The 14,395-nt window shown below is 43.3% G+C and overlaps 1 protein-coding gene across 4 annotated transcripts in view; it reads left to right on the forward strand.

The window, feature by feature from the left end:
* IGSF5 (immunoglobulin superfamily member 5) overlaps nucleotides 1-14,395 on the forward strand; it is a 41,748-nt gene that overhangs the window by 24,050 nt on the left and 3,303 nt on the right. The window contains exons 5-8 of one of the 4 annotated variants that reach the window (XM_014736382.3): nucleotides 798-938; nucleotides 5,661-5,685; nucleotides 8,918-9,030; nucleotides 10,281-10,354. In XM_014736382.3, the coding sequence (XP_014591868.2) occupies nucleotides 798-938; nucleotides 5,661-5,685; nucleotides 8,918-9,030; nucleotides 10,281-10,354 (353 nt within the window). The remainder of the gene's footprint in view (nucleotides 1-797; nucleotides 939-5,660; nucleotides 5,686-8,917; nucleotides 9,031-10,280; nucleotides 10,355-14,395) is intronic. The other 3 variants (XM_014736383.3, XM_014736384.3, XM_070252230.1) reach the window with 3 other exon arrangements.

Raw genomic sequence — 14,395 nt, forward strand, 5'->3', positions numbered from 1 at the left:
TTCTGTGGGTGGGGCATGGATGGCACTGGAGTGAGGCCTTTCGCTAAGTTCCTTTGGGAGTGGCTCTTCCTCAATTTGTCCTCGTTTCCTTTGGGCTCTGGACTCTCAATGGATGGGGATACGGAAGTGAGAGCCAGATGGCATTCTTCCGGTCTTGTCCAGCAGTAGCTGCTCAATAAGCATTTCTTGACTAAATAAATGGTGTGGAACATGGTGATCAATACCCCAATCTCAGGGAGTCGTTGCCCACCCCAGCCTTATCCGCCTCTCAGGAATGTTAGCGACATTAACCAACTAGATCTTGGATTGTGTTACTAAGCAGGTATTTATTGACAGCAATAAATATTGTGGATGATACTGTAAAGTGTTGAGTATTTAGGCACAAAGAGAAATTGGCCTAGGACACCTAGCTATAGCAGGCTGAATAGTTATAATAATAATAGAAAACATAAGAATTAAAATTTTTTTTTTAAATAGCGGTCACGTTGGTTTATAACATTGTATAAATTTCAGGTGTACATCATTCTATTTCAGTTCCTGTGTAGATTACATCATGTTCACCACCCAAAGACTAATTATAATCCATCACCACACACATGAGCCTCATCACCCTTCTCACCTCCTCCCTCCCCGCTTCCCCTCTGGTAACCACCAATCCAATCTCTATCTCTATGTGATTATTTGTTGTTGTCTGGAAGACCTGATCTAATTCTTGTGTGGGAGAATCAGTGATTACGTTCGCTAGACAGTGGCAAACATCACTAAAATATCTTTTTTTTCTCCTTTCAACCTTATAGGCAGTCTTGATAAACCAGGTGCATCCTTGCCTACCTGGGCCATAGCTCTACTCGCAGTCTCATTTTCATTGCTTTTGATCCTGATAATTGTTCTGATTATAATATTCTGCTGCTGTCGTGTCCCCGGGAGAGAGAAAAAAGGTAATTTTTTTGTTTGTATAGATTTGTATGTATTTTAGAACTTTTGGTACAAGCGGTTGAAATTCATTAGCTCATTAGCTCTTTGGAAAGATACATTGACTTTCAGCATCCTCGAAAGGAAATGTGTGAAGTTCATAGAGAGGGGAGGGATTTTCTCAAGGAAGGAAGTCACTCGTTCGGGGCCTGGTGCAACCCCTCCAGGAAGACAGATCTTCACACTTTTGAGAAAGTTTTGAGGCAGCACCTCTCTTACAAAAGACACTGACTATTTGATTTTTGTGCTTATTTGCAAAGATAATAAGGTTACTGTAATCTGTTATTTAGATGCTGTGTTTTTTCTAGAATCATACCTACCTATCTGAGCACATTAAAAGATCATTTGCTGTTTTGTATAATTCCAAATCACCTTTGGTGGGTGAATGTTGATGTGGTAGAGAGAAATATATAGTCTTTTGTTAATCAAAATAGTACAAATAAAATTAATAAAAATAATTACGCATTTCTTCTGAACGAGGTCTTCTGAGGTCCTCCAAGACATGAACGCAGTGGCTTTGTTTGGTGTCGGGCTCAACGTCGGGGTGGGCTCATCCACATGTGGGTGGGCTTCTTGTAGAGTTCGGGAGTGTGTGACTTCAGAAATAAAAGGATCTTTGTCATGGGGACAGCTCACTGCTTTCCAAGTGCGGGGTATGAGTGTCCAACATTATCTTTCCTTCTCTCATAAAAGCTTCACCGACTCCAATTTGAATATCTTCTACAGTTAAATCATTTTTCTTAAAATGAGAGCTTTGATGTTAGGTGGCATGCCAGTTTAATTATATTTTTAATTTTTTTTTAAAAGATTGGCACCTGAGCTAACAACTGTTGCCAATCTTCTTCTTTTTTTTTCCTGCTTTTTTCTCCCCAAATCCCCCCAGTACATAGTTGTATATTTTCGTTTAGTTGTGGGTCCTTCTGGTTGTGGCATGTGGGATGCCACCTCAACATGGCCTAATGAGCGGTGCCATGTCCGAGCCCGGGATCCGAACTCTGGGCCACTGAAGTGTAGTGTGCGAACTTAACCACTTGGCCACGGGGCCTGCCTACATTTTTAATTTTATTACACTAACTGCCATTGGATGAGAACTTTTTGTGTGTGTGCCAAGCGCTGTGTTAACTAACTCTTTTACATGGAATATGTCTGTCTTAGCGAGATATCCCATGTAAAGTGTATGGTCTACACTTAATGGTCTAGCCTTAACTCCTGCATAGATTTGTTTTGTGATTGGGGAATTAATTCTGTGATATAACTTTATTCCCTGGGAAACATAAAATGAAAAGTAGCAAACGCCTATTGACTCAGATTTGATGGGAATTTGTTTTTGCCTGGGAGTTACTCTATATGGCACAGATGGATTACTCAAATAAAATACACCAAATTTTAAGTGAAAATTATTGGATAACTTAAATTTTAATTCAGAAGTGACCAGGATTGTTCAGTGTCTTCAGATGATTATTTTCAACATTAGCTATTGTGGCATAGCTGGAGAACATTCTGGTTATTCGGATTTCTGCTTCTCTTAGGGTTTTCGCTGTTCCACAACAGCCTAGTGAGGTTTGTGACATTGGTGGCCCATGTAGGATGTGCAGAAGGGTGATTCTCTGATTCTTAGCTTCCTCATTTACAAAATGGGAATAAGTCCTACCCTGTAGATTGGTTGTGAGAATTAAATAAATTAATGTATGAAATAGTTCTGTGATCCATTCTAGGTTTTATCCTTTATTTAACTTTGAGATGAAAATCTCACATGAGAGCAAGTTATTTTTGTTCTCCTGGTTTGTAACAGGTCCAGGTAAGTGCTTTGAACAGGGCCTGTGACAACCCACTGACACCAGTCTCCACCAGGTGTAATTCACAATGGGCACTTCACCTTGCCATAAATGTAAAGGATCCGAGTCCTAATGATATTTTTCATGGAAACAGAACAAAGAATCCTAAAATTTATATGGAACAACAAAAGACTCCAAATAGCCAAAGGATTCCTGAGAAAAAAGAACAAAGCTGGAGGTATCACACTCCCTGATTTCAAGATATACAACAAAGCTATAGTAACCAAAACAGCATGGTACTGGCACAAAAACAGACACACAGATCAATGGAACAGAATCGAGAGCCCAGAAATGAACCCACACATCTATGGACAGCTAATATTCGACAAGGGAGCCAGAACACACGATGGAAAATGAAAAGTCTCTTTCAATAAATGGTGTTGGGAATACTGGACAGCCACATGCAAAAGAATGAAAGTGGGCCATTGTCTTACACCACATGCGAAAATTAACTCAAAATGGATTACAGACTTGAATGTAAGACCTGAAACCATAAAACTTCTACAAGAGAACAGAGGCAGTACACTCTTTGACATCGGTCTTAGCAGCATCTTTTTCAATATCATGTCTCACAGGCAAGGGAAACAAAGGGAAAAATAAACAAATGAGACTACATCAAACTAAAAGGTCTGTACAGCAAAGGAAACCACCAACTGAATGAAAGGACAACCTAACAATAGGCAGAAGGTATTTGCAAACCACATATCAGGTAAGGGCTTAATATTCAAAAGATGTAAAGGACTCTATACAACTCAACAATAAAGAAACAAGCAACCCAATTAAAAAATGGGCAAAGGATCTGGACAGACATTTTTCCAAAGAAGATATACAGATGGCCAACAGGCACATGAAAAGATGTTCAACATCACTAATTATCAGGGAAATGCAAATCAAAACTACAAGGAGATATCACCTCACACCCATCAGAATGGCTATAACTAATGAGACAAGAAATAACGAATGTTGGAGAGGATGCACAGAAAAGGAAACTCTCATCCACTGCTGGTGGGAGTGCAAACTGGTGCAGCCACTACGGAAAACAGCAGGGAGAGTCTTCAAAAAAGTTAAAGATGGGAAATACCATATGATCCAGCTATTCTACTTCTGGTGATTTATCCAAAGAACATGAAAATATGAATGCATAAAGATGCATAAAGATAAATGCAGCTTTATTCACAATAGCTAAGACTTGGAAACAACCTAAGTGCCCATCAATGCATGAATGGATAAAGAAGATGTGGTATATATACACAATGTAATACTACTGAGCTATAAAAAAAGATGAAATCTTGCCATTTGCAGCTACATGGTTGGACCTTGAAGGTATTATGCTAAGGGAAGTAAGTCAGATGGAGAAAGTCAAATCCTGTATGATTTCATTCATAAGTATATGATAAAAACAACAACAACAGCAAACAAACACATAGAGACGGAGAACAGATTGGTGGGTACCAGAGGGGAAAGTGTGGGGGAGGGTGAAAGGGATAAAGGGGCACATGGGTAAGGTGATGGGTGGTGACTAGCCTTTTGGTGGTGAACACGATGCTTCTATACAGAAGTTGAAATATAATGCTGCACACCTAAAATTTGTATAATGTCATAAACCAATGTGACAATAAAAAAAATCAATGAGAAAAAAAGGGATGCAGTGAAATCTTTGATTTCCCCATGATAATTATTTCCATGCTTAAAAATATTAAACATTAAGTTTTTTTAAAAGCATTTTCTGGCATTCTGCTTTGCTGGCGCCTGGAGAATTCTCGGTGCTCCAACTGGTTAACTGGGGATTGACTAAGGGCATCTGAGGACCCCACTCAGCGGGGCCTGGAGGAGTTGCGATCACAGCTTCTGCAGCAGAGGGACCCAGAGGCCGTCTCCTGCAGCCCGGCCCTTATGGGAATACTAGCGACATCTCCCTCTTATCAGAAGGGGACCAGACAATATCTCTCCTTCAATTCAAATAAGATTGCCCAAGGTTCCCTCTGGAGTGTGAGTCAGCAGATGTTATTACAACTGAAAATAAGTGATAACATCATCTAAAAAATAAGGAAAATGGATATTTTTTGGATTCCAATAAAGCTTTATGAATAGACGACCCAACAGGAAGGCAAAGTTACAAAGAACACTGACTTCTGAGACACATGGTGGGGGACGGGTGTGTGGCTCTGTTAGTCCCTATTTTCAAATTCCACATTTCCTCTAGTCCAAGAATCCATTGAGTAAAAACGTTAGCAATTTAATGACAGCTTTTGGGGGTGGACGCAACTGTATAGATTGGTACCATTGATACATAGTGATTGAAAATGTATCTTAGAATTAAAGAACCATAGTGCTTCAGCAGTAGAATTCTTTATCTGTTAAAAATATGGTTCTGTTTGTGTAACAATGTCTAGTCTGTTAAAAATATAGCAACACTAGTGTAACGCTTACCTCTTGGGTTGTTGTAATGATTAAATGAAATAATACTGCACAGTGCTGGCCGGGTGCTGTCGCAGGGTAAGTACTGAGTGAATGTCAGCGAAGACTGGGGATGCAGAGCACCTCTTGGTGGTGAATGGAGTATTTATAATTTAGCTAATCAAATGCAATGCTAGTAAGTGCTTATTAGGGGCCTACCATATTTCAGGTACCTAGGGCTTATTTATATCTATGATAGTTGATAGTGGATCCTACTTTCCTTATGCTTGAAAGTCATTTGATAACTGCATGTTGGGGAACTTCATAATACTCAGTGGGTCACAAATATTCAGTAATGTCAGTATTAAAATCAGGGGGTCTATAATAATCTATGAGATTTTTGCTTTCAGAATAACTATCTTGATTTTGCTAATGTGATTTTTTTTTTTTTTGCAGGATCTAGTTATCACAGTGAAGTAAGGTAAGCTTGAAATCACATCAATTTTTCTGAAAACAAAAATAAATAAACAAACTCCCTCCCCGCTCCCAACCTGTGGGACTTTAGGATTACGTTACTCAGAATTAGGTACTGCAAGTGGATCACTGTGAAAAACACGTATGCCAGTCACAGACTCACAGGACAGCATTAATTGTGGAACAGAGTAGGTGGGCTATTACTGCAGACCACTCACTTAAGAAAATGGAGCAGATTTTCTACTTGGTGTCTGGCATTTGCATCTCTTTCCACAAGAGGACACTCTGCGCCGTGACTGTTGGCCCTCCTGCTTTGAGTCAAGGCTAGGGACTCAAGCACATTTTCAAGGACGTGAAAGAACCAGGCAGAGGTCCTGCTGGAATTTCTGGGGTGGCGGTGGACAGTGAGGAGAGCTGGATGGCTTGAGGCACATGAAATGACCAGGCAGACAAATTAGTAGTTTTCACTGCTTGTACCACTGATGGGGGAGGGGACAGAAAAATTCCTGCCATCCCCACAACTGTCCAGAAGTAGCTGCAAGCACTTTTAAGGTAACTCTGTCAGGGACTTACAATAATACCATAACCAGTTTAAACGTCTGCAATGTTTCCATAATCATGAGTGCTCTAAGAGCAGGGGTTTTTAGACAGCAGTGGTTTTGTTGGGGGTGTTATAACAAAACCACATGGAGTTTTCAGTATTTTATTTGATACTTTTAATTTTTGAAATGCTGGGCTTTTAAAATATCTTTCGGCTACATGTGGTGAATGAAGACGTGTGTAATCATCGCATGACGGATACGGTCCTTTCTTCCTCCGACCTGGTTGGGCACTCCCTGGTGATAACTTGGTTTTGAGAGTGGTGGCCGTGCTCTCCCTGAGGACACCACAGAGCAGGAATCTGAAAATGCATCTCCTCGGGGGCCTGACGGGAGGCGAGAGGAGGGGAAGGAGAGCTGAGCCTGGTCACGACGCCAGCATCTCTCTTGATTGCTGTCACTGGCAGGATGGCATTCTGCATTCTTCTGTTCAGCATTGACGACAGTGTAACAGCTTGCATTTCCCTTCTCTGGGATCTTAGGTGATTTCAAAACACAGCACAGTGATCAACAGCTACTCAGGGCAACGGGGGAGAATAATAATAACAAGGGCAGCAATAATAATCATGACAATGGTAGCAACAATGACAGCTGGCATATGCTGAGTGCTTAATATGTGTGCCAGGGGCTGTTGTGCACCTGGGAGGGTTGTTCTCTCACTTCATCCTCACCGTGATGTCTTGGGTTTGTAGAGGAGGAAACTGCAGGGCACAGAGATGTTAGATCAGGAGCTCAGCTTGTCCGTCTAGAGAGTGGGCAGGCCAGAAGGTGACCCAGGCAGTCCTGCTCAGGGCCTGTGCTCTTGTCCACATGCAGCTCTCACACTTAGGCCCGGGGAGGAAAGACGGAGTGACTCACTGGGACTCCCGTATCCCACTTGCTTCTCCTCCCACTGAGCCGACCGTGCTGACTCCAGCTGCCCACAGAATTCTGCATTGGAAGAACATATATACTTTTCCCTGTAGAATCAGTGCATGTTTATTATAGAAAAGATTAAAAATAAAGATAGGTAAACCAAATGGTTTTAAAATCACCCATAATTCTATTGTCCAGAAGTAATCATTGTCATCTGAGTATGTGTATACTTACCCACATGTGTTCACATAGATGCACATAGATACACACTCACATGCGTTTTGTGAAATTTGCAACATAATAAACATTGTTCTATAGCTTGTTCTTCTCTCTTGACGCTATTCCGAAGGTTGTTTCTGTTAACAAATACTTGCCCACAACACTTTTATTTCATTTGCTTCATAAAGTATCTTATTGAAGTGTGACATAAATACAGAAAAGTACACGATATGAAGGTGAGTTTGAACAGTTTTCACAAAACATATGTATCTGGGCCTCGACGGCCGATGTGCAGAGTTGGAACACCCCCAGCACCCCAAACCCTCCTCAGGCCTCCGTCAAATCATTGCCTTCCCCTGCCTCAAAGGTCATGTTTTCTGACGTCTGTCTGCAGAGCCCCAGAGAACAGATTCATGTAAACTTGACATAAATGGAGTCATATTGTGTGCACTCACTCACATCTGCCTTCTTGAGCTTCACGCTGTGAGACTGATCCACGTTGCTGAATGTCAATGTAGATTGTTTATTATTATATAAGACTATGTTCTGGGCATGTATGCAATTTATTTTTCCATTTTTCTTTCAGTGGGCATTTGGATAGTTTTCAGGTTGGGGCCATTATGAATATTACTGCACTAAGCATTCTTGTGGGTGTCTTTTGGTGACATATACCCATGCACTCCTTCCTGTCTTGTATTCCATTTCGTATATATCTACTGTGAAAGCTGGGTCAGAGGAGAGGTATATGTTCAGCTTTAGATGATACTGCCACACAGTTTCCCAAAGTAGGTGTACCAGCAGGTGTATGCTTCCACGAGCAGTGCATGAGAGTTCTCATCTATAATAATTTTTATAGGTGAGATGTATCATCATTTATTTTACTAGTCCTCTATGGTTCGGCGCCTGGATTGTTTGCAGTTTTTGCTGTTATAAATACCTCATGAATGAACATTCTTTCAAGTAAATCTTTGCACATATCCTTGATTATTTCCCTATAATAAAATCTTAGTGGTCAAGAATAAATATTTTTAAATCTTTTGATATTCAATGCCAAACTTCCTTACCCTACACCAATTTTTGTTTTATTTCAGAGGTTGGGCATACTTTTTCTATAAAAGCCCAAATAGTAGATATTTTCGGTTTTGTGGACCACATGCTATCTGTTACAACTACTCAACTTTGCTGCTGTATCATGAAAGCAGCCATAGACAATATGGAAGCAGACAGATGTGGCTGTGTTCCAATAAAACTTTATTTACAAAAACAAGTGGTGGGCCGGATTTGGCCTGTGGGTCATAGTTTGCCAACCCTGCTTTATTGGTCACTGGTTTCTGAGAGTTTGAGTTCCATGGGCCTATCATGATGAAGTTGCCTGTCTCCCCATAATGGGAGTGTGTGAGCATGCAGGCTGTCTACGCAGCTGTGCTCAGAGTTGTGAGTGTCCATCCTGATGCTCTCCACTCCCCACAGGCCAGCGACTGAGCTTTGGCCTTGTGGTAAGTTCAACATGTGAACCCAGCATCCATGGCCAATTAACGTCTGGCTTTTAAAATTGTCTAATTCTAGGAAATCTGCAACTGTAAAGACAAACAAAGAAACTCTTCAGACAAAGTTAAAAAGTGGAAATGAAAACCATGGATACAGTTCTGATGAACCAAGGACTACGAGTGAGTGGACAGGTGGGGCAGGGGAAAGACCTGGAAAGGAGAGTATCCAGAGAGGGGCTGGCCAATCCAACAGCAGCGTCACAAGGCAGATGACTTAGCCACGAGTGGTCATTATTTTTCGGGTAATTTTTAGAAGAAGGAGAAACTCCAGAAATATTCTAGCAGTAGATTAACAGTAAAAATCCACATAATTGTCTAAAGTTTAAAATACAGTGAGGTGGACATCTAAGAGTTTTAAAAAATAAAGTTCTGAGTTTTTTTTTTTTCAGGCTTTCTAGTTCTTTCAAAGCTTCTGCCTTAAAGTGTGTGAAGAGGCATTTTAGTATGTTGAGGGTAGCTTACCCCAAACTTCAATTAAAACTGATGCTCAGCAGGAAATCTGTTCTTATTCTACTTTAAAGGGTGTTGGAGAATGTTGAAAGACTAAGCTCAATTTTGAACAGCCTTTTGTAGCCCCTAAATGTCTTGCTTTTAGAGGATGCAGTCATCACGGGCGAGCATCTCTGAAGGCACTCACACTAGGAAGAGGCAGGAGCAGGATTTGAACCGAGATCCTTTGTAGGGCGGATCAGAGAGGAAGGCTGTGCAAATTACTCCTTAGCAGTGGGGGAGGGAGACCCGGCTAACCGGCAAAATAAATCCCACAAAAGATTTTTGATTAATCAACTCCTCCTGAGAGGCCTGGACAACTGATTTTCACTAAGATTGTGATTGTATTCTCCCCTGCCCCATTCTTCCCATTTTATTATGGATGTCTTCAATGTACGTCCAATCTGTGTGCTTCAGATTTAAAAAAATTCCACAAAGCATTGGTTGTTTCCTTGAATGATCTGATCACAGCTTCTTGCAAAATTTCCTGTGAGTGAATATTTTATTCATTAGGATTTTGAGCAATTAATCCCATAGCTTGACCAAAATCATGGCCCAAGCCAAACCTTGCTGCCTTGTTTTTCCCCCACTGGCCCTGTGTTTGTTTTCCCAGATCAGCCATGAAAGCTAGGAATTCATCCTTGTCTCTGGATGAGACTATCGTGTCAGGCAAGGAATTGATTTTGAGTCTGTTTGCATATTTTTATTTCATCAGAAAGTTCTAAAGATATGCAACTTCAAGGGAACTTTAAAAAATGTCTGTTTATGGTTAAGGATTATTTCATACCAGGGGTACCACACAAAAGCAAAGGGATTTCTTTATAAACAGAATTGTTCAAATATGAAGTTTGGGTTTTGACACTTCTTGCTCTAAAATCATTCTTCTGTTGCAGAGAGTGCTTCTGTCCCTCCAAGGTCCTCTGAACCCAGTGTTCCAGAACACCGCAGCAGTAGGCAACCTTATCAGGTGATTTAGACCATTTTTCCTCTTTTTGGACTTTTTCTGCCATTTAGAAACTGTTGCATTGTCATCAGTGCTTATAAAACAGTGCTTTTTTTTTTAATGTTCATGATGGAAGCACGTGACCTTTGCTCACCTCCACGTCAACCGCTCAGCTTGGGGGGAACGGGGCAGGGACATGTGGTATCTCTTGCCCTTTGTAGCTAGTTTTGGGGGGAAAGATGAGACGTTTACCTGGGGCCTTGTAGATCTTGATTCATCGGTTAGACGTCTACATAGAGATGTTGAGTGTGCAGCTGGATGTACAAGTCTGGAGTCCAAGGAGAGGCATGAGTTGTAGATGTTGTCAGTTGTTGGCCAAATTTTGATGGGCACTGTCCTTCCAAAGGGCATTAACTCAAAGAAAAGAGCCGATTAGGAGCCATGAGGACACAGTATGTTAATTTTCTGATACAGAGTCAGCGTTGGTTTTCATACATAAATGAATTAGAGTTTACATGCAGAAAACACGATTCTTTAGATGCAAAGTCATATTATGCAAAAAATATATAACGGGCACCATTTTCTGACCTGCATAATTGCAATTTCAAAGGAGAAGTACTTCGATGCGGTTCTGCAATAGTGTCCGCGATAAGTACGGATGGTCTCCACTGGCAGCCTTTGGAAACGCCAAGTCACAGATTGCATTTCTGACACCACGCTGGGTCAGACGGTCTTGGCTTTGTTCTGCCTGGGAGTCGCTATTAGCATGATGGACGTGCTGCTCCGGAGAGCGTGCCTTCGCAGCCCCATCACTCTTGTTGGCATAGATATTCACTTGAGTTTCCAGGCAGCTCCAGGCTGTAATATTCCCCCATGCAGTTGGGATTCAGCTCAACACATACCTCTTCCTGGTGATGTGTGCCTCCCAGGTCTTTGGGGGATGGGGAGCTTTGATGGATGCTCAACCGTGTATCATTGAGAGGACCTAAGTGATGCTGTTAGTGCAACCCAGGTAGCCAGGCAGGCAGACAGATAAGGGTCTGCGGCACAAAAGAAGATGGGCCTGAGTGACAAATGGTGAGCTCCTGCTACCAGTTCAAGCTGCTTTCCTCAGGCTGGGTGTCAGGAAAATGAAGAGGTAAACGTCTACCCATCAACGCTGCTCTTTTGCTATGCGTATCTTTTAATGCATTTAATCTGGCACTGGGAGGGATGGCTGTAGAGATGCAATAGGTTCCCTTTTGAAAGTCTGGCCTCTTAACTAAGAGGTGGGGGTGAAAGGGAGTAATTGCTGGGCTGGGAAGGATGTTTCTTGTCTGGAACCCCCATGACTAGACCTGAGTGGGGGCCACAGGCTAATGAAGGGTCCTTGCCCACTCAGCGCCAAACATGGTCACCCCAAGAACACATTTAAGCCAACCATTATTTCTGTGGCCTTTCTGTGGTTACCTTTTTCTGTTGCGTGTCTTTCCATTAGACAAGCCACAATGATCAGGTCTGGGGTGGGGTGATGGAGCAGGTGGGGAGGAGATTCAGAAGGGGGTCATGTCAGATGATTGCCCTGGAAGAATCAACGAGGGAAAAGGGGAAGTCTCAGTGCGTTTGGACACAGGAATGGAGAATGACATTTCAGAGCTGGGAGTGGATGCTTCTGAAAGCTTCAAGTGTTGTTTTGAAAGTACATAGGGAGAGAAATTTAAGAACTGTCTGCTACTTAAACATGCAACCAGCTAAATAATCTATTGGTGGAAATTGGCCATCGCGGTGCTGAGTCCTGGGGCTGGTCACACACACCTGTGTTTCCTAAAGTGTTTGTAAGGCTCCCAGGAGAGCAGTGCATCAGGGTCCTTAAGAAACAAATCAGGATGCCAGGAAAGATGCTTTTGCCTGGGCTAAAAACTGGTGAGGGTTTATTCAATAGCAGGATTTTTCTACTTAGAGTGGAGGAACTTAGAACAAGCACAGTTCTGAAGAGGTCCATCTTTGATCATTAACCGAAGGGTGCCTTTGCAGGTACCAGCCAAGGCACTGTTTCCAGGATGCCCTTTTGGAGAACCTGGACACAAGCTGTGCTTCCCATGAGGCAAAGGAAGGAGGGAGCAAGATGGGCTGCAGCGGAAAGGGCCAGGCCTAGGAGCATGATGGCTCCCTTCTGTGTCCTTGGCCCCAAGAGGATGCAGTCCTACATGCGGTCAACTGGCCACTTGAGAGCTGCCAGGTGGCTGAGCCAGAGCTTGTGGAATCAGGTCAAGGCAACTCTTAGCACACAGCTTCCTTTTAGAACTCCCCAAGGCCAGGCCTGCAGCCTTGCCTGGCCTATGTGGCCGTGTTCCTGCTGTGCAGGCCGTGAGGACCTTCCTCAGAACTCGTTAGGCCACGGTGCAAGGGCAACGCAATCCGTGCTTTCTTTTTTCATAAACTTTCTCCATTCTGCGTTGAGCCTTGCTCCCTAAAGGGCCCAGGAGAGGCAGCTGAGAGCTATTCAGAGCCCCTTCATTTGTCCTTTCATCCTGGCCTCCTCTCCACGTGCCTCACTGTGACTCCAATTTGTCACAGAGCCACCTGTGCTGCTGTGAGGTGTTTCCACCGCTGGCCCAGTGGGACTCCTCCCGGAAAGCTGGCTTGTTAGAGTTCAGGGTTGTTGACTACAGATTACACTATTTTGCAGAGAATCTGCACTGGGCTTCGGTCCTGAAAAGCCTGTAGATTAAGCTGAGAGAGCTCAAGCTATGAGGCAGCCTCCAGCAACAGCACTTCCCAATCCCCATCGCTGTGGGCCGGGTGGGTCAGAAGCATGTCCTGTCTGTGGAGACACAGCCTGTATGGCAGCAATGGAAGCTTCTGCTCTGTGGTAATAGGTCTCAGAGCAGGGCCATCTTGGTTTTGTCAACAGGGCAGCAACTGTTGAGTCCCTGTGTTTGTACTTTCCCCATGCTGGCCTTCTCATCCGCTCAACCTGGTGGCCTTATTTGCCCTCAGCATTTTCAGAAGATCCAACGGATGACCATTGACTATGCACAGTCTAGCACAGCATTCCTAGGCGCTCATTAAATGCTCAGTGTTACGTTGTCACAGCAAGGTGATACAAGGAGCCTGTATGCATGTAGACACAGTTCCTTTGCTGATAATCACAATCCAATCATGACAAGAAATATTATCAAACTGGTATACGTGAGTCTGCAACATGAAAATAACAGTTTCTTTTGGGTTCTTGAAAAAAGGTAAATAATTCCATGTCAAGTTGCCGTTTCCCTCCTTTATGGTCTTGGGCACTTTGGTTTCCTTCAAGGGTCTCCTTGATCCAAGACAGGGGAGGTCTGAAGGGCCAGAGGCTGCACACGGGAATCATCGAGGTGGCCTTGTGATGCCAAGATTCCTGGTCTCCACCTATTGACCTCCTGGCTCAGGAGGCAGCCTGAGCACCTCGGTGTTTTAGACAACTGGAGGTGGTTCTGACACACAACTGGGTTCAAGGGTTATTGGCTATCTCATAGCAAGACAGAAAAGGGGGTTGCTGGAAGGGCGAGTGGGACGTTGCCAAAGATCACCTTGCCTACTTTGAAATTTCACACCACCCAATAATTATGATTTGCTCAGAGTCCAAAGGCATTCATGATACCTGTGCTAACTACACTGGGGAGGAGAGGGAGCTCCTCCCAGGGGGTGATGGTGCCTGGGCTCTTGCTGGAATCATGTGGCCTCCCCTACAAGTAGAGGAGAGTGCTGCAGACACCGAGCCTTGGAGCATGTGACCACAGCCAGCTCAGGGCTGAGCACAGGCTCTGAGGAGCAGGCAGCGTTTCTGGGTTCCTCTCACCCTCGCCTTCAATGCCACGACTTCCAGTCCCACTCAGGGTTCTACACATCTGTGTCTACACCTCCAGGCTGTAGTGAGCTCTATACGCCATGTCTTCATCGTGCATCACCAAGCATGAATTTAATTACATCTCACACTCAATAGTTACTAACACAGGAAGCTGGAATTTTGATACTTTTAGGAAGGAATAGAAAATGGCCTTTGCCTCTGCAGCAGCCCCCCATAACTCTTGCTCCTTCCACATCCTT

The sequence above is a fragment of the Equus caballus genome, chromosome 26 (assembly GCF_041296265.1).
Source record: "Equus caballus isolate H_3958 breed thoroughbred chromosome 26, TB-T2T, whole genome shotgun sequence".
NCBI classification, from domain to species: Eukaryota; Metazoa; Chordata; class Mammalia; order Perissodactyla; family Equidae; genus Equus; species Equus caballus.